Source organism: Recurvomyces mirabilis (assembly GCF_035927965.1).
Source record: "Recurvomyces mirabilis strain CCFEE 5264 chromosome Unknown scaffold_35, whole genome shotgun sequence".
In the NCBI taxonomy this organism is placed as follows: domain Eukaryota; kingdom Fungi; phylum Ascomycota; class Dothideomycetes; order Mycosphaerellales; family Teratosphaeriaceae; genus Recurvomyces; species Recurvomyces mirabilis.
In genome coordinates, this window is record NW_027041969.1 from 1 (window position 1) to 18,017 (window position 18,017).

General features: G+C 51.5%; 8 protein-coding genes across 8 annotated transcripts; 4 read left to right on the top strand and 4 right to left on the bottom strand.

The window, feature by feature from the left end:
- Window positions 1–2,404: 2,404 nt before the first annotated feature.
- LTS14_009889 (uncharacterized protein) lies at window positions 2,405–3,654 on the top strand (the record flags this gene model as incomplete). Its single annotated transcript, XM_064842567.1, has 4 exons — window positions 2,405–2,980; window positions 3,034–3,114; window positions 3,168–3,243; window positions 3,305–3,654. The coding sequence occupies 4 exons, from the start codon at window positions 2,405–2,407 to the stop codon at window positions 3,652–3,654; spliced, it is 1,083 nt and encodes a 360-aa protein (XP_064689757.1).
- Window positions 3,655–6,222: 2,568 nt separating this feature from the next.
- LTS14_009890 (uncharacterized protein) lies at window positions 6,223–7,494 on the top strand (the record flags this gene model as incomplete). Its single annotated transcript, XM_064842568.1, has 1 exon — window positions 6,223–7,494. One exon carries the CDS (start codon window positions 6,223–6,225, stop codon window positions 7,492–7,494), a length of 1,272 nt encoding a protein of 423 aa, XP_064689758.1.
- A 372-nt stretch (window positions 7,495–7,866) lies between these two features.
- On the top strand, window positions 7,867–8,778 carry LTS14_009891 (uncharacterized protein; the record flags this gene model as incomplete). The annotated part of the gene is made up of 5 exons (XM_064842569.1): window positions 7,867–7,903; window positions 7,954–8,032; window positions 8,097–8,137; window positions 8,191–8,315; window positions 8,365–8,778. The coding sequence occupies 5 exons, from the start codon at window positions 7,867–7,869 to the stop codon at window positions 8,776–8,778; spliced, it is 696 nt and encodes a 231-aa protein (XP_064689759.1).
- Window positions 8,779–9,598: 820 nt separating this feature from the next.
- Window positions 9,599–10,336, bottom strand: LTS14_009892 (uncharacterized protein; the record flags this gene model as incomplete). Its single annotated transcript, XM_064842570.1, has 1 exon — window positions 9,599–10,336. The coding sequence occupies one exon, from the start codon at window positions 10,334–10,336 to the stop codon at window positions 9,599–9,601; it is 738 nt and encodes a 245-aa protein (XP_064689760.1).
- Window positions 10,337–10,935: 599 nt separating this feature from the next.
- Window positions 10,936–11,658, bottom strand: LTS14_009893 (uncharacterized protein; the record flags this gene model as incomplete). Its single annotated transcript, XM_064842571.1, has 1 exon — window positions 10,936–11,658. The coding sequence occupies one exon, from the start codon at window positions 11,656–11,658 to the stop codon at window positions 10,936–10,938; it is 723 nt and encodes a 240-aa protein (XP_064689761.1).
- Window positions 11,659–11,712: 54 nt separating this feature from the next.
- On the bottom strand, window positions 11,713–12,426 carry LTS14_009894 (uncharacterized protein; the record flags this gene model as incomplete). Its single annotated transcript, XM_064842572.1, has 2 exons — window positions 11,713–12,008; window positions 12,276–12,426. The coding sequence occupies 2 exons, from the start codon at window positions 12,424–12,426 to the stop codon at window positions 11,713–11,715; spliced, it is 447 nt and encodes a 148-aa protein (XP_064689762.1).
- A 1,681-nt stretch (window positions 12,427–14,107) lies between these two features.
- TAH18 (NAPDH-dependent diflavin reductase) lies at window positions 14,108–16,219 on the bottom strand (the record flags this gene model as incomplete). The annotated part of the gene is given in 2 exon segments (XM_064842573.1): window positions 14,108–16,148; window positions 16,167–16,219. 2 exon segments carry the CDS (start codon window positions 16,217–16,219, stop codon window positions 14,108–14,110), a joined length of 2,094 nt encoding a protein of 697 aa, XP_064689763.1.
- A 548-nt stretch (window positions 16,220–16,767) lies between these two features.
- Window positions 16,768–17,954, top strand: LTS14_009896 (uncharacterized protein; the record flags this gene model as incomplete). Its single annotated transcript, XM_064842574.1, has 2 exons — window positions 16,768–16,994; window positions 17,057–17,954. 2 exons carry the CDS (start codon window positions 16,768–16,770, stop codon window positions 17,952–17,954), a joined length of 1,125 nt encoding a protein of 374 aa, XP_064689764.1.
- Between the last annotated feature and the right edge of the window lie 63 nt (window positions 17,955–18,017).

Genomic DNA, 18,017 nt, shown 5'->3' on the forward strand with positions numbered 1-18,017 from the left:
GTACGGAGACTAGCGTTTCGAAGCGCTACTTAACCCGAATACTTAGGTTAGCTTATACCGCCCTATACTAAGAATTTGGGTTCTAAGGCCCTAAGGAAAACTGCCCTAAATTTAAAAGCCGGGTTTTAAACCTAAACCGCCCTAAACCGCCCTATAGAGGGGCCTATAGTATAACCTTTTCGTACGTACTTAGAATAACGCTTCGATTTTATACTAATTATATACTTTAGTTTTAGATCGCTTAGCTTTACCTTTATATTTCGATAACTAAAGTAAGGAGCTATTTCGGTACTAGCCGCGACCTTTAAGGAGAGTTAGGTCTAGTATTAAGTAGAAGATATTAAAGATATAACGGAGCTTATAGAATTACTAAGATAGCGGACCTCTATTACTTAAGGTTCTAAGGACGGAACTAGTATAGAAGGGGATAGTATTATAGATACTATTATAATAATTAGTAGAGTAAATAAGTAGATAGGAAGATAGAAGTAGAGGCTTCCGCTCTTATAACTAATATAACTAATACTTCTTCGATTAGTTAGATTAGACGCTACTAACTAAACTAACCGCGCTACGATTAGTTAGATTAGTTAAGATATAAATCTCTTATATATATAGAATAGATATTTCTTATATAGGTAGTTTGTATTTAGCCTAAGTTACTAATCTACTAAAAGGTTAAACCTTAGAGTAGTTACTTACCTAACCTATCGCTAAGAACTTACTCGTCTAACGAGCTCTAACTCTCTTATACTATAGGTATATAATAGTAACTCTCTAAGTAAGATAGGTAGTAGAGCTTTAGAGATCCTACTCTATTACTACTAGCGTGCCTACTAATAGTATCTAGTAGTAATAGGTAAAATCGCGGCTACGCATTCGGCTAATACGTAGTTCGTTATAGGTAGGACTATTTCGGTATCCTACGACGGCAAGGATATCGACTATATGCTTTATAGTGAGTCCGGCGTTGTAATGGAGCCTATCCAATATACTTATCAGTCGATGCAGGCGCGGTCTTCGGCGTGTAAGACCTCTACTTCCACATCGGCACGCTATTCTTCTATCAATGTGGTCAGCCTATAAGTCCACGTCCATGAGATGTGCTTGCGGGAGGAACACGGTGGTTGCGAGCTGAAAAGCGCCTCAGCCGCTGCACCCTGCTGCCAGACACCGCGACAGTCAGACGTCGCATCATTGTCGGCGTCCATATCAGATACCCTCTTCAATCTGCTAGAACAGCATGACCGATACTCGCCTGTCTATTGATTCGGTGCTGGCAACGCAGGCTTCCAGGGAGGGGGCGCGGGCTAATTCACGGGCCGTTTAGCGCACAGATCCACCTTCTGCCCAGTAGGCTTTCCTTGTTCCGAGAGTCCCCAGCGTCCCGGAGCACATAACTGTAGGAGGTCCACGATTACCCAACGACCTGCCCGTATCTTCTGAAGCCCGGAGCATGCGCGGCCGTCTTGCCTAACGCTTGGCGCCAAGGTTTTAGCGACATGCAGCCTCGTTGCGTAAGCAAGTCAATCTGGCTGCGGTTTTATTGTCAAAACGTTTCTCGCAGAATGATTCTTGGCAAGAAAGAGCCACATCTTACTTAGCGTTTGATGTGCAATGGCCTATCTTAGAGTGTCAACACGTCCATTCTACCTTGCTACTAACCTACAGTACTATGATTGTAAGCGTTGCACGGACACCCATTGGAGCCTGGAGTGTACATACACGCGCTAGCTCCCACAAAGAGGACAATGCCAACACACTGCAACAACGACCGCGCCTTCCTCCTTGGAGACTGTAGCGGAATCACATAAGACCTGCTGTGCCACTCGCGGAGTGTGCGCCAGGTTGACCGGTGTACCACGCGGCGATCCAAGGAACTAGAGCGGAGAATGAGGCTCCATCTAGAGCAGAAGTGATGCTCCAGAACATTTGGATCGGACGGACTGTGGCCTGCAAGGTCATTAGAAATGAAAGAGTATTTCGACTAGCGTTTCAACGAGCTACAAAAGGACTTGTGCTACACCTTGGCTGACTTTACGTATGCAATATATTACTGCTCAGAGAACTTGAACGTTCCCCCAACTGCACAGGCTGGAAGAGCCCCTGACCTAGAATTGAACGCACTTTGCCAATCGAACCCAGGCGCGCCGCCCTTCGTTTCATCTGAATAAATGTTCTGGACTGCAGCCCTATCTGAAACGGCCATGTTTTGTTCAGGAAGCCTATCTCTGCAAAGCAACCCAAGCGTATGCTCTATCGCATGCCCGTGACGACTATAAGAGAGCTCCTAGGCTTACTAGAAGGCTGCTCACATCATTTTCTTTGGATTTGCTTCTACTATCTCTCTCCTCATTCACGTCTTTCTGTTACCCACCTCAGTCACTCTTTAATGAACATCAAAATGGGCCTGAACATCGCACTATATCTCCTGGTCACGCTGGGCGTGGCTTCAGCCCATACCATCATGCAGGCAGTTGGCGTCAACGGCAAGGCATCCGGCCAGGGAGTAGGCATCTACATGCCGTCTGACGATAGCTACCAATCGGACGTCAAGTCAGACTCCATGGCCTGTAATGGATCCCCGGTTACAGGATTCACGTCTTCCTCCCAGATCATCTCTGTAAATGCCGGCGATACTGTTACCGGGTCTTGGCTCCATACTCTTACCTCCACAGGTGCGGATTCCGAGGCGGACAACAAAGTCATAGCCTCATCACACAAGGGACCGGTCATGGCGTACATGAAGAAGGTAGCTGACGCGACGCAAAACCCGTCCGCTGGTCCGGGTGATGGCTGGTTCAAGATCTCGGAGGCCGGTCTAATCTCGAGCACGGAGTGGGGAGTGGATGCTTTGATCAACGCTGGCGGTGTTCAAACCGTGGTCATTCCTTCATGTATCGAGGACGGCGACTACCTCTTGCGCTTTGAGCTTATTGCTCTGCACAGCGCTTCGAGTGAGGGTGCCGCCCAGTTCTACGTTCGTACTGTACGGTTCTTCTCCAACATTGCCCTGATTGACAGCTCTTATAGATGGAGTGCGCCCAGATCTCAGTGTCTGGTGGATCTGGCGCTTCCACTCCTGCAACTTATGCGATTCCCGGCATCTACTCGGTAAGTCTAGTCCTACTATCCCGCTAAGGAAATTCGCCGACCGTTCTCTCTAGGCTACCGATCCTGGCATTCATGTGAACATTTACAACAACCAGGGTCAACCGTACCCGTCCGGCTATACTACACCCGGTAAGCATTTTTGATTTGTGGTGTGGTTCCGTTTTCAATCGGCTGACGTCCCGTATCAAAGGCCCCGATGTCTTCACCTGTGGTGCTTCTTCCGCTAGCAGTAATGCGACCACTAGCAATACCGTTATCGACGCAAGCGCCCTCGTTGGCAGCGCCACCAGCTATAGCGTTTCCGACGTCAGCACTCTCGTTGCCAGCAGTACTAGCCCGGTTACGGTCACGTCCATCGTCCCCGATGGTACCGCGACTTCCAGAATCAGCGGCCCAACGATTTATCCTGTGGCGTATAACGCTACTAGCAGCTTTAGACCTATGGGCAGTGCTGCAAGTCAGCCTGTCGCGTCGACCCTCATGACCATGCGGAAGCCTTATCCTTCTAACCACCACGACCATGAACATTCATGCGCGTAAATTCTGCTTGGGACCTGCGAGGACGCTAGAAGAGGGCATTGAGGATGTGGTGGTAGGCACTTGAACATAGCCTGCTCTTTTGAAGAGGGAGATGTGGAGATGTATTGGATTCGTAACAATAATGGTCTCCCTAGATGGAGTACCTGTATTCACTTCACCAAACTTTCTAATTCCCTCGTTTCGCGGGCGAAGCTGATATCCACGGAAACCGCTGTAGTGGCCGAACTCGACATGGAAGTAGAGCCGATCCTAGGCAAAGATGGTGTTGTTCTTCAAAATAGATTGTCTTTCTGCCTCTACTGCGTCGTCACCATGATTACTGGCATTGTTAATGTCAGCAGATCTACGCGGTACTTTCGAACTACTAGTATGCGGGAAGTACAGCGCGATCCTGGACCAAGGTAATTCCGCCGTGATTCGCGAATGACGCAGCAAGTCGTCCGGCTCCTGCGTCCAATCTTGGCCGGGGTTTGTGTCGTCCGTGAGTTCGCAACCAATAGAGATTCTAATGCTGTGCCTAAAGTCTCCAATGGCCGCACATGACGCGATGATCAAGACTTCGTCACAACTAAACAGACACTTCGCAAGGCAGCGACCCAACTTGGGGACTTATACCGCCAAATAGACTTTCTCCGATCTAGAATCCTTCTGCGCCATGACGAGCACGCCTTATTCCACGTAAAGAGAGTGCCAGCGGAAGAACCTCTAGAGGTGGCTGTCCAAGCTGAGTTGAGATCACTTGAGGAGCTCTACCCTTAGCATGAAACTGTATTCCGTCTGCTGGTACACGTTCAAAGTGCCCTGGCGGCCTTTCGACTTAGTCCAGCTCCTCCAGTGAGACCAGAACCGAGAAGCACCAGCAACCCTTTTCTGCCACCACAGATGCTGCTCCGTGCATTTTTACCAGATTCGCATTCCCCTCACCCACCGTGCTTGGAATTCCTCAGCTCCGGGTCCTTCTATATCAGGCCGCCTTCTGGAATCCAGACCATGACTGATCGTTCGATCATAAACAGCGAGTCCAGGCAACACCACTGCGGGGGTGTAGCTCATCCGTCGCCTTGGACTTCTTTGACTGAAAATCCTGTCTGGTTATTGAACAGGCGTAATCTCTGTCACTGTCCGATCAAATTAGAAGATCGTCGCAGAATCGCATTTGTCAACGAGGAAAAGCTGGACAGAATGGGTCTCGTCTACCATAGATCTGATCTGATAGCAGCTCAAGCGAAGATCCAAATATCCACCGCAAATAGTGACTCTGGCGTAAAGTTCACGAGTGCCAACCACTGGCTGGCCTATGCGTGGATATCACCTCGATGTATTGAAATCATTATGAGCTTAGGCTCATTTCGTAAGGCTGGTGCTAAGCAGCATGTGAATTGTGAGGAGGCTTATTGGGAATTTCGGCGAGTTTATTGCTGACTGTAATGCCAAAGGACGAAGTGTCCTCAAATCTGTGCCGGAGAAGTTGCTGTCCAACTTGACGCGCAGCGACCTAGACTTGCCTGACCAAGGAAAAGGACAACGTTCGTTGACTCAGAGGCTAGACGACCTTACCATTGTTGGTCAGGGTCAAGCACAACAATGATGCTTTGCTGCTTAGCGATGTTGAGCCTGGATGGAGAAAAGATTCGTGCAGTAGCGGACTTACCGGTCGATATTCTCCAAGATACATCACGAGTTGGGAATGGATCGCTAGATGCGTGACTGACGCAGTCACGTGTCCGTGATTCTCCCATGACTTTCAAAAACATCTACGCAGTTATAGCAATACCTTTAAGCAAGCGCGCAGGTTCACACTCTACTGCATCAATGGTGCAGAGGTCATTGCCAGATCAGGTCGCTGGGGCGATTGTGGTGCTGGAGGTGAAGGTAGTGACGACGAACAGGAGGGGGGCTGCACTACGTCCTGCCCAAGCGGCTACTCCTATTGCAAGACTAAGTCCTATTATTATCGATGCAGCAGCAGCGGCATAAGGTCTTGGTCGCGACAAGATGCCGTGTGCAATTAAGCTTGTTACTGCAATTGTCCCAGCTCATGTCGCACCTGTTTGTACTGGACTAAGAAGGTGTGATCGGAAGCTGGCTGTTCTTGCTTCAAAGGCGATTGGTACAGGAGAGAGTGTAGGGCTGGCACGTGCGATGGATGCTCCCGACATAGCTTCAAGCACTAGTATGTAATCCGGGTACTCCTACGTTCTGTACGTTTCTACTGGTACATCCGTAGGGTAACAACCTTCCGACTTGAAATAGCGTCTCCTGTCCGCATAACACTAAGAGTGCGAGGAACAGACCTCATGGCTGAGTACTGCAGGTATCACTATCGACTCTTGTGATTAGAACTATGACGATGTGGACCCGTAGCGGGGTACGCAGTCTTCACGGCAGGAAGATGGGCACGAGACTGGAAAAGTTACATCATACGTACTTGAACAATCCGGTTTGTTGTTGTTACCAGCGTCACAAATACTACACAATCCACCTCCAAACTCGTCACCTTCCTCCATCCCAGCTCACACTCATCCAAAATCCACCACATTACGAACAACAAATCATTCCACCCTCACAATGACGGATAGCTACAACTCCAGCAACACCCTCGGCAACGAGCGCAGCGGCCAAACCGGCACTGGATCCAGTGGCCTTGCTGGCTCTGGTACAGTTTCCGGCGTCAATCCCAACGAGCTCACTGGTGCAAGAGCAGACGCCCTCGAACACTCCCACCACGGCGGTGACCAGCTCGGTAGCGTGCGAGCTGATCACGGCGATTCTCGGGGTATGGACTCCAGGCTTGGCGGCGACCATCACACTGGGACCGGACACACAAGCCACACCGGTCGTGATGCCACCCTAGGCGCAGGGGCAGGAGCCATTGGCACTGGAGCACACGAGAAGCATCACCATGGCGATAGCACATCCCGCTCAGGCCTGACTGGTAGTGGTATGACAGGCGGTGGTCAGCACGCAGAGATGTACGGCGGATCCAGCAAGAGTGTCGACATGCCAGATGCCACCGGTCGCCATGGCCAGTTTGGCGAGATGGGTGAGAAGAGTGCTTCATTGAAGGATAGGCTAGTGGGTGCTATCACCGGACACAAGCCTGCTGAGAAAGATACCCAGCGATTCGAGCCTGCTGGTACTGAAGGCGAGAGCAAGCACCACGACAAGCATAGGGCTGAGGAAGGTGCAGTCGCCGGAGCTGGTGCGGGTGCTCTTGCGTCTCACGAGCATAACAAGCATGACAAGCATCATGACACCCGCGATAAGCAACACGGCACACACGGCACACACGACAAGCATGACAAGCACAGAGCTGAAGAAGGTGCGTTGGCCGGGGCTGGTGTAGGTGTTGGTGCCGGTACCCTAGCTGGCCGGGAGCATGAGCGAGGCAGCGGGCTCGACGAAGCAAGAGAGCGTGGGGCAGGCTACGAGACTGGAAGCAACCCTCATCACGGCCTAACATCATCCACTGGTAATGATGTAGCCATCGGTGGTCGTGCTCCAGTATCTGACCCGATACGCGGAGACCCTGCTCTTATGTCGACTGGAGGCGAGCGCGGTACAGGTCTGGGCTCATCTACTACAGGTACTGGACTTGGTTCGACTACCACGGGTCTCGGCGCGTCCCACACAGGTTCAGGTCTCGGCTCCTCATCAGGGACAGGTCTAGGCTCATCTTCCACCAGCACCGGCCTTGGCTCATCCACTCTTGGGCAAGGAGCACACGATCAGTCCAACTTGAGTGCTGGTCAGGAAGGTCTGATTCACGGCCACCACACCACCATGATCGGTGAAGTACTAGATCCCCATTTGGGACAGAGCTCTGAGAAGCGACTGTAGGACGACACGATTGTACATACGCTGAAGTGATGAGGCGGAGAAGCATGGAATGGGCGAAACAGGGTTTAGCCATCGATTAGCAGCCCGGGGCAGATTTGTGATAGTCAAATAGCGCATTGTCCTAGTGGCAATGGAAATATTATGGCGTCGAGGTAGTATACAACTCAACACCCTCACCAATCTCAGCATCATTGGCCAGTCTGAAACTTGAGCATGTCTATAATGCCTCAAACCCAAAGGTTCAATAATCGTGGTTTGTGGAGCTCCATTCGAGCCGAGGTTCAGAGCTTCGAAACGTAGAGCTCTTCTTAAGCTGTTGGACCTGTTGGCAATGATCATATTCATGCTGGCCTGCAGAGATCTTGATCAATTATGTCCAAGAAGAAGATAGAATGCTATATCGATTGCGGTACGTGTAGCCTGTCAGATGAGGTTCTGGGCTGACAGGGATGCTCTCAGTTTCACCGTACAGCTATTTCGCATTCGTCTTTTTGAAACAGAACCGAAGCTTGCTAGAATCCTATGGATGTACTGTAGAGTGAGTAGCATTTCTTCGATTGACAATAAGTAGCAGAGAAGCGGTGTCACTGATCGACTCCCAGATTCATCCCAGTGTTTCTTGGAGGCATCAATGTAGGCACCGGTACAACAATCCAATGAGTACCGATGAACCGGGCTCGTTGCTAACAAATCCAGGCAACAAACCACCAGGGACAGTCCCAGCCAAGTCACGATACTCTCGCTATGATATGAAGAGAGCACAAGCCTTCTTCGGCTTGAGCTTCACCACGCCTTCGTTCTTCCCGATTCTTTCTCTCCTCGTAAGTACGACGGTGGTCACCGGTTGGCCGTCCTGACCGACTTTCGCAGCCACAACGCTGTCTTGTGTACGCCAAGGCGAACTACCCTCGTGAAGCCTACGAAAATCTGTGGCGCAAATGTTTCGAGGCCATGTGGGAGCAACATCTCGACCTCTCCGTCCCTGAGAACATGCATAAGACGATCGATCTCGCATTTGACGGACCAAAGGACGTTCAAGCCATACTAGCATCGGCCAAAGATCCGGCGATCAAGCAGCAACTCTCTACCAACACCGAGCACGCCTTCCAGGAGCTCGGAGCCTTCGGATGTCCGTGGCATTGGGTATACGATGAGAAAGGGAAGGCAGAGCCCTTCTTTGGCAGCGATCGATATCACTACATCTGGGATTGGCTGGCTTTGCCACATTGTGGTATGAAGTTGTTGGTGCCCGGCGCGGTGAATTCCGCAGCATCTCGTCTGTAGCGTGGGCTCGTCCGGAGAGTCGTGAGTAGTGGCAAGATTTCGCTACCATCGTAGGACGCCCTGTATGACAAATTCAGCGATAGATCAAGTCTTGTGAGCTACCCTCTACTGCGAGCTGAGATTGAGTCAGCTGAATTCCCGCCTAAAGATGTAAAGTATACGCCATATCAGCAGATACTTCTATGTAGTAGCTCGGAGATCTGCAAAAAAGATGACTACCGTTAAGCACTTCCCATCGGAAATCTGCACCGTAGCCCTGCTACGATTTCTTGGCCTTCATCTCCACAGCACTCCTTACCTTTCTTTCGTCCTTACTCATCGTCCTTGGCACCAGACCCTGATCTGCCCGCTCCTGTCTCTTCCAGACGACCGAACGAAGCTCACTTACCGGCAACAACGGCGATATGTATAGTTCAATGCGTGCAGACTGCACGATACTGAACCACCCCTGACCTTTCGCTCGTTGCTGGAGCCCAAAGACGTCTCCAGTACGTATCTTGTCCATCCATGATGGGCTTCTATACCATTCGAAAGGTGGCAGACCCAGCATACCTTTCCGTCTTGGCTGCTCTCTTCCAAATATTATCGTGTATTCGCGAGGCACTGCGTAAGTCTGGAGGTTATCAAAGAGGTAGCGTTGGTCGTGCGGGCCCCTTTCCGGGCCGAGATCAATCTGTTTCCCATCGTGATGGTGAGCTGAGATGTCGCACCAGGTTTCATCCCCTTCGTAGCTGCCCCAGCCGTACTTGAAGTAATCAATGCTTTTACCTTGATCGCCACTCATCACACGATATCGCATCTCGCGCAAATTCGATGAGTGCTATTTATGTAGGGGTGGCGCTCGTAAATACACGTTCTCAGGATAGCGTTTGTGTTCATTGACAGCAATCATGTTCTTTCGAGAAGTGTACTCGCATAGCCAATAACTCGCTAGATCAAGGATCCGAAGGCTTAAATCACGAGTTGATCGATGATTGAAGGTAATTTCGAGAGCTGCCCACGCGTCCAATGTGTCCGAAGCTTGGGAGGGGAATCTATCTTTCTTGCCTGGGGCCTCCAGAAAATAATCGTCACCTCGAGCCTGCAACAAGTCCATTACGATATCACCAAAGGCGTTCCTGACATAGAGAAAAGGCCGGAAATTGTCTGAAGTATCCAGAATGTTTTGGGTATGATCATCATCCCCAAAGAGCAGTCGTAAAACATCGTGGGTAGGGGTGCAACTGTCGTCGGCTTGCGCGTTGACATTCGCACCACGGCTGCACAGCAGTTCAATCACACCATCGTTAAGACGTGTTGCTAGATGCAGTGGCGTTCGGCCGTCCGCTTGTGGTAGATGCACATCAGCGCCGCGGTCGAAAGGCTTTTTAATCGTCTCGACATTCCGCTTAGGTAGGCTAAGAGCCGCGTGCAAGGGGCTCTCGAATATCGTTCGTCTCAACCGCGTTGCGCCGCGATCACAGATCAAATTCGCTTCGTTGCCTTCGTTGATGAGCTGCTGCATCCGATCGGGTCCATAGAACTTTACAGCTTCCTCAACAGGATACTTCCAGCCCATCATGGGTATCATGCCGTGAGCTTGAGCGAGGGGCTTGATCTCGCGCACTTCATGCTCATCTTGATCATGCTCATGAATATTTTGTCAGGCACTTCCTCTTCGGGTACTGACAACATTTATATCTGTTCCTGCTTCTATAAGCAGCCTTAAGACAGCGAGAAAAATTTTCGTCCACTGTTTTCCTAGTCCGCGACCCGAATTCCACACCAGTGGAGTGCTTCCCTGTTGATGTCTGGTACTCGTTGCGTCTACATCCGCACCCGCCGCGAGCAGTATCTGGGTAGCATGGAGAGCATTCCCTACAGCGCTGAAATGTAGTACAGCCGCACCACCCGGGTCACGAAGATTTGGAGGGTAACCACGCCGTAGGCATAAGTTTTATCACACAGGATAGATCGTAGAACGCAGCAGTGTGTAAGAGGGGCGCCCGGAGACCTCGAGACCATTGGCTGCGCATGCGCGGTGCTCGGCGTCCTGCAAAGTAGAACAAGTTGTTCAGCCAAGCTTGATAAAAACCATCATCGCTTGAAAGCTTTCTCCCTATCGTCTTAAGCTCATCTTCGGTATACTCTGTCATTAGCATCAGCCAGCGCGCAGTGCTAAATTCGGAGCTGCAAAAGTCGCGCAAGTGCATCGTCTGGTTCACATCTGACAAAGTCATGGTACCAGCCGCTTGCTGCGTAGCCCAGAAACCCATCATCACGACACGGAGGGAATTTGTCGCTGAATCGCTCGCCCAGCTCTCGAACAATAGCCTCGGGAGGATCCCTCTCTTGGATGACAAAGTTGTATGTGCTCGCAAGGCTTCTCCAGTATGCCTGTTCAGAAGTCTGCAGTCGCTTTTCAGACAAGTTCAGAGCCCTCAGGCAAGTCTTGGCCATGTTGCGGTGCGCGACTGAAGCCTCGCAAGCCATAATCTTCCCGCCAACGTTTGTGACAGCGGATGCATTGTCGAAGATGAAGGCACTTGCTGTCTCGTGAATGGTGTTGACAGTCCCGTTTATATCCGCTCGTAAGAATGACCCAAGGTACTGCTGAATTCGGGCCTGTATGAGGCCGTGCTTGCTAAACGCGATCTCTAGCTCATCGACACTCAACGGCCTGCGCGTGCAAACCGACCAACGAAGGACATTGAGGATCGGCTCAATAAAGACTACTGGGTCAGCAAAAGTTTTCGCATGTCGGAGTATGATCTCGAGATCTTGTCGATTCAATTTCGCAACAGAAGGAGGCTGTCGAGAGATTATCTCCCAAACGTCGTCTTCAAACGCTGGTGCCTCGTCACGAAAGACATCCGCCACTAGGCTCAACCACATGAACATACCACCCGCTGTCTTCAACAGCTTTGCGCTTGCTTCCTCAGGCAATGTCGGGCTCTAATCTTCCTTGTCCTCCGCGATATCGTGGAGACGACTGGTGATGTAGGTTGCTGGGTCGTCTCTGGTGTCGTTTTCGGTGATATTCTTTCGCGACAGAGTGTCACCAATACTACGCTGGAGCATCTGCTCCCGGAAGTTATTGTGGCGACTCACGACCAACGTTTTACATCCCGAAGGCAGTTGTGCCAGGAGCTCGAAAAGCTTCTCGAATTCTGCTTGGTTCTCCTCGAGCTCGGGATGACATTCGTCCAGTCCGTCAACGATCAGACGGACTGGCTTATGCTTAATTTCCGCTTGTTCCAGTATCGCGGTCAGTATTTCTCCAAGCTCAGATATGCCCTACCCCTGATTATCGTAGTGAATTCTTGCAATGCTGGCAACATCCAGATAGGTATCTGACACGCCTTTTCGTTTCTGCAGTAACAGGTGTATCTAGTGCCTCAATATCGCCGTAGCGCTCAGGGTATCGGAGATATCTCTCGTATAGAGGAAATATGCTGTGCCGCCCGGGTCGACCCGGAGTAGATCATTGACAATGCGCACCGCAAGATTGGTCTTACCGTAGCCAGGCTTTCCAGTCAACCAAAGGACCCTGATAGTCTCCGTCGAGCTTGACAACCACTGACTCGTCTCGACTTGCTCAGCAGTATAGATCAAGTCGCCAGTACCACGCATCCGTGCAGTTCCCACCATATCGATGCGCTCCTTCATCTTCACTTCTTTACCTAGCCCAGCCAGCCAGCGGCCAACGTCCGATTTGAGTCCATCTCTAATGTCGTCCAACTTGTCGACATTACTTAGCCCCAGAGCTTACATTTGTTGCAAAGCATGGTGTGTCCAGTCGTTATCATCTTTGTTGTTCTTGAATGAGGTAGCAGTAGCGATCTGTTGAGCGTCTTCACAATCACGTCGTACCTCTTCGATTAGATGGTCGATCCGATGGCGCTTCCCCCGTCTGAGAATCGGCTTTGCGTTCAACCACGCTGTCACCGCAACACAAAAGGTCGCATAGTTGTTCGGAACTGAACCTATCACCGACAGGTCAGCGAATGGCCTGGCAGAGTCCTGATACAGTGCAGTCCGTCCGCTCAGTCTCCGGAGTCAACGCTCGACACAATGCCACCAGTGTTTTCTCCACGAGCTAGACGCAAACGAAACGGTACTTACTGATTGCACTCTGAACTTCTGGTGAGGCAGCCGCCCTCTCTAGCAGATTGAAGCTCTGAGAGACGATTGCAATGCGTTTGGCGAAATCAGCAAGGTCATTAATTAGTTTGAAATGCTTGTAGATGCCATCCAGGAGTAACCGTAACGAACGCCACACCACTGGGGCAACACCATGTGTGTCAAGACCCGCCAGCTTCGTTCCCACGTCCCCGACAGATCATCATCCTTCGACGATAAGTTTGACAGCTTCCATGACCCGCACGAGTCCACTGTCTCGCTGGTATAGCGAGATTTTCTTTTCAATGTCGGACATCGCATCCTCAAGCGTCTTGGGCTTAGCCACTTCAAGGATTTTTCTTTGCTCAGAAGACACATTTTCGCTGTTACAGAATCTCTTGATCTGTTCGATCCAGGCGATTTTGCCGCTTGACGACAGGGCTGACATGTTGTCAGGAAAGTTCAATAGACTCCGCGATAGACAACAGGTGGTTTCACGCTATCAATTGTTATTCCAGCATGATACGCGCCAGACGAAGTGGAACAGCCATCTTTACATATGTTACTTGATTGCAAGGCACCTTCAAATGATGTCACTGTACTTCTGCATGGGGGCCGTGATGAACTTGCTTGGGGGCCAAAACGTTTGCATACTATCACGACGACGGATCATTGGTCGTATGGAGCGGTTCTGCCTTATATGTCCACAGGATCAGCATGGTGTATGCTCCGATCGCATTTGCTTGACCGCATGAGTGACGTAGAGCCTGTCGCAATCTCGGATCAATGCACAGTATCCAAATGAGCCATACTCATGAGGAAGCGTACCTGGTAAAGATGGCTTCAAGCAGGCAGCAGAGTGCGGAACGATCGGCTTTGACCAAGGTTGGACATGAGCAACCTGTGGAAAGCAGGGTTCTCTCAATACTGTGCAATGCGCTCCGCTTTCAACAGCTAGCCGGTCGCAGCGGCATACATGTCTCCTCAAGCTTGACCATTTGTCCATGCTGAGGCTTTATCGCAGAAAATATAGATCGGCCTCGTCGAACGCAGAGGGTCATCGAGCCACGCCGATTCCGCTGGTCTCGGCCTGTCATGGCTGTGGTGTTCGACGAAGAAGACATACCGGCTTGGCTCCAGCCCAACAAGATAGAATGCGTATATCACCGGCGTCTTCTCTGGCCGTCGGATGTCTTTACATTGAAGACAATTCTCCAATCCAAGCTTACTACCAAGTTTCCTGCTTATACCTCCCCGCCTTCTCCATCCTATCGAGGAGACCCTCCGCCTCCTCCCTTACCAAGCTTTCATCACCGTCGCCACCCATCAGCACATCCACAAGCGCCTCTCTAACACCCTTCGGCATATTCCCCGAACTGCCACAAACATAGACTCTGCCGCCAATCATCAAAGCCCTTCTGATGTCAGTCCTAGCTCCCCTGATCTTATCCTGCACATACTGCCGTGGACGTCGCTGATCTCGGGAGAAAGCAGTAAGCAAAGTAAGGTCTTCGCTCGTGGAAATGTCGTCCCATTCATCATGGAAGAAACAGTCTGCACTTTCATCCCGACAGCCGAAAATGAGGATGTCGCCCGTCAGTCGTCGCCCATCATGCCTTACATCCATCTCTCGTGCCCAAGCCAGTCGTTGATGAATCATACTCCGCATTGGAGCCAAGCCCGTACCAGGCCCGATCATGATAGCCGGAACATTGATCTCATTCGGTTTGACGTCCAGGTAGCCGGGCTGCATACCAATCGTGATGCTTTGGCCTGCTTCGAGCGAGGTGATGTACCTCGTACAGACTCCATATCGTCGTCGCCACTTGATAATGGGACTCGGCGGATCCGCAACAGCCACAAGCAGCTCGACTTTCGTCCTTCCCTGCTCATCAACCTTCAGCAGCCCTCCGCTAGCAATACTGAATTGTCTTCCTTTCATCAATGGCAAAGCAGTAAGCACATACTGCCAAGGAATCCTGATGGTGGTGAAATCCATCATCACTTCCAGAATTGTGCGCTTGGGCCGAGTCGTGTAGTCCCATAGCTCGTCAATCAGCTCGGGATTGGCCAATTCGAGGAGACGTTCTTTCTGGTACTCCTCATCCTCCGTCTCCTTGCCAGCGAAATGGGCGAGGGAGGCGAAGAAGGAGCGACGAGGTATGGACATGATATCCAGCACATTTTCGAGCAGCCAGCGAATAGTCACTATTGTGCTAGTGAGGTCGAAGTGGCGTACCGGTGATGGCGATGCAAGTACTCCTGCCGTCTGATCTTCAGAGGCGATCAGTTCCAACGGCCGATCTGCTACTCCTTGCCATGCCATTAGCTCGATGAAAGCTTGGATGTCTTCTGGGAAATTCTTGGGGTAGATGACTGCAACGGCACCAGGGTTGTACTCATATCGATCATCCAGTTGGAAGTCAAGATGCCGGACGTCCTGAAAGTGGCTCATAGGCGTAATACGTTTATTATGTAGGAGTGTTGCAGTGTAGGCAGATTTGATAGGTAGAATATCGTCGCTCGGCACTCCATCCTCGCCCTGCCTGGCTGATGAAGCTGAAGGCAAGTCTCTAGCGCTTTGAGATACGACTTTGTTAGCACCATCGATACTGGCCCTGGCATGCTCCAACTGCAACTTCCACTTCGGCTCCAAGAAGACATCATCTTCAATCGGTGACTGATCTTCCGGAAGTGGAAATGTTTCAAGCAAAGATTGCCTCAAAGTCACAACAAATTCCCTCAAACCCACACTATGCCCCTCAGGATGCTGTTCATTACCCTCGCCTCGTTCACAGAATGTCCTGGCACCAAGCTGTAGCATTCGTCCACAAAGCATCCGATGCGCGGTATTGAACCTCGCATAACTCGAGTCACCGAGTCCAAATGATGTGAAGCGTACCTTCCTTAGTAATCCAGGCTTCAGGGCGCTAGACAGAAGCGTCTTCCAAAACCGACGGGCGTTCTGTGGGAACTCTCCTTGGCCAGTAGTGGAGATGGCGAAGACTACAACAGAATACTTGATCAGGTCTCGGAGGGAAACGGAGTCTAGGTCGAGAACAGTGGTTGTGAAGTGTAGGCGTTCTGTCAAGCGACCAATTTCTTCTGCTATGTCTTGGGCGTTGCCTGTTTCCGAGCCGTAAAGGATGAGAGCATTTCGTGTTGAAGTGCTCTCGATGCTGCTACTCATGAGGCTGACGTCAGCTAACGCTTTATGGTCAACATGCAGAGTCGAGGTGCTACCATGCGCAGCACCATTCATTTGGAGTCTTCGAGAAGGCACTCACGTTGCCACATGCTTGCCATTCGTGCTCATCACTTCACGGTCGGCCCTTCCCATTGATGGCATACCGTTCGTACAATCTGTTCGGCCTGCGTAACATTTAGAGATACGCGTATATGAGGGCGAAACGGTGGTGATGTTGTTGTGAAGTCGTTGACATCCGAACCATTCACTTCAGGTTCTTTAACTCACTTGATGACGAGTCACGCGACTTCCGACCCTAAACGGCTAGTGTCAAACGGCCTAGCGTGGCACTTTCCCCGGGTTGTGCATGCGGCGGCGAAGGGAAGGGACCGAAATTCTTGAGCAGGTGCACTTTGCGACGCTCTCCCGATCTCCTTTCCCTTCTTCTCTTCCCTCCATCAACAGTTCAACCACACACAACACCAGCTGTCAAGTCAATCAATCGACTCGGCCACGAAGCTCGCCATTCACCCAACTCTCCGTAAGCATCACCTGACCTGCACATGAACTGAGTGTCGCCTGCAACAAACAAACACCAGCTGACCTTTATTCTCTTGCCAACAGCTCTTCAATCTCAGTGTTTTCCACAGCACCCGACAAACCACCAACACTTCTCAAAAGTCAATCAAATTCAATCAAACATGTCCGTCGACGCTGCCACAAGCCAAATGGCCACCACCACCCTCAACGAGCCCTCGTCCACCGCCCAAGGAGCATCCGTTGGCGCGGGCGGCGACCAGCCCATCAATGCCAGCCAGAACGAGGCCGTCATTGCCAGCGCTGCTGAGGGAAGGAGATTGTATATTGGAAACCTCGCCTATGCGACCACTGAGGGAGAGTTGAAGGACTTCTTCAAGGACTACCTTGTGTAAGTCTCACCCTTCACCTAATTGGGTAATCGGACAGCTACTGACTTGATGATCCACACAGCGAGACCACGTCCATCCCGACCAACCCACGCACCACCCGTCCTGTCGGCTACGCCTTTGTCGATGTCTCCACGCCTTCCGAGGCCGAGCGTGCCATCAACGAACTCAACGGCAAGACCATCCTCGACCGCAAGGTCTCTGTCCAGCTCGCCCGCAAGCCTGAGCCAGCAGCCGCAACCGAGGGTGCAGCCGAAGGAGGCGAGGGACAGCAGCGCCGTCGTCCATCTACCCGCGGTCGTGGCCGTGGTGGACGAACCCGCTCTGGCCGTGGAGGCCGCAAGGGTGGCAAGGGTGTTGAGGGCGCTGATGGAGAGGGTGCCGAGGAAGGCGCCGTCAACGGCGGGCCCACCAACGTTCCAGGCCAAGCAGCTCCTCTCACCTCCACCACCAACGAGGCTCTTACTTCCGAAGCCGGCGCTCCAGATGCTGACGCCAAGAAGACTGGCAAGAGCTCGGCTCCCCGCGAACGCAAGCAGCGTGGCCCACCTGAGGATGGCGTTCCCAGCAAGACCAAGATCATGGTCGCCAACCTCCCGTACGACTTGAAGGAAGAGAAGCTCCTCGAACTCTTCAGCGAATACAGCCCAACCAGCGCCAAAATCGCCCTCCGTCCCATCCCCAAGTTCATGATCCGCAAACTTCAAGCCCGCAACGAGCCGCGCAAGGGCCGAGGCTTCGGCTTCGTAACGCTCACTAGTGAAGAGCTGCAACAGAAGGCGTGCACGGAGATGAACGGCAAGGAGATTGAGGGCCGAGAGATTGCCGTTAAGGTCGCGATTGATAGCCCGGGCAAGGAAGATGAGGATCCCAACGGACTGGGAGACGGGGGTGCGGATGTAGAGGGCACACCTACCACTGCTGAAGGGACCGCTGGGTTGAATGTTACTACTGCCGCTTAGGTACAGTAACGCCCATGGCCCCTGCACACCCAATTGCGGAACAGCTTCAGCGCTCCTGGCCAC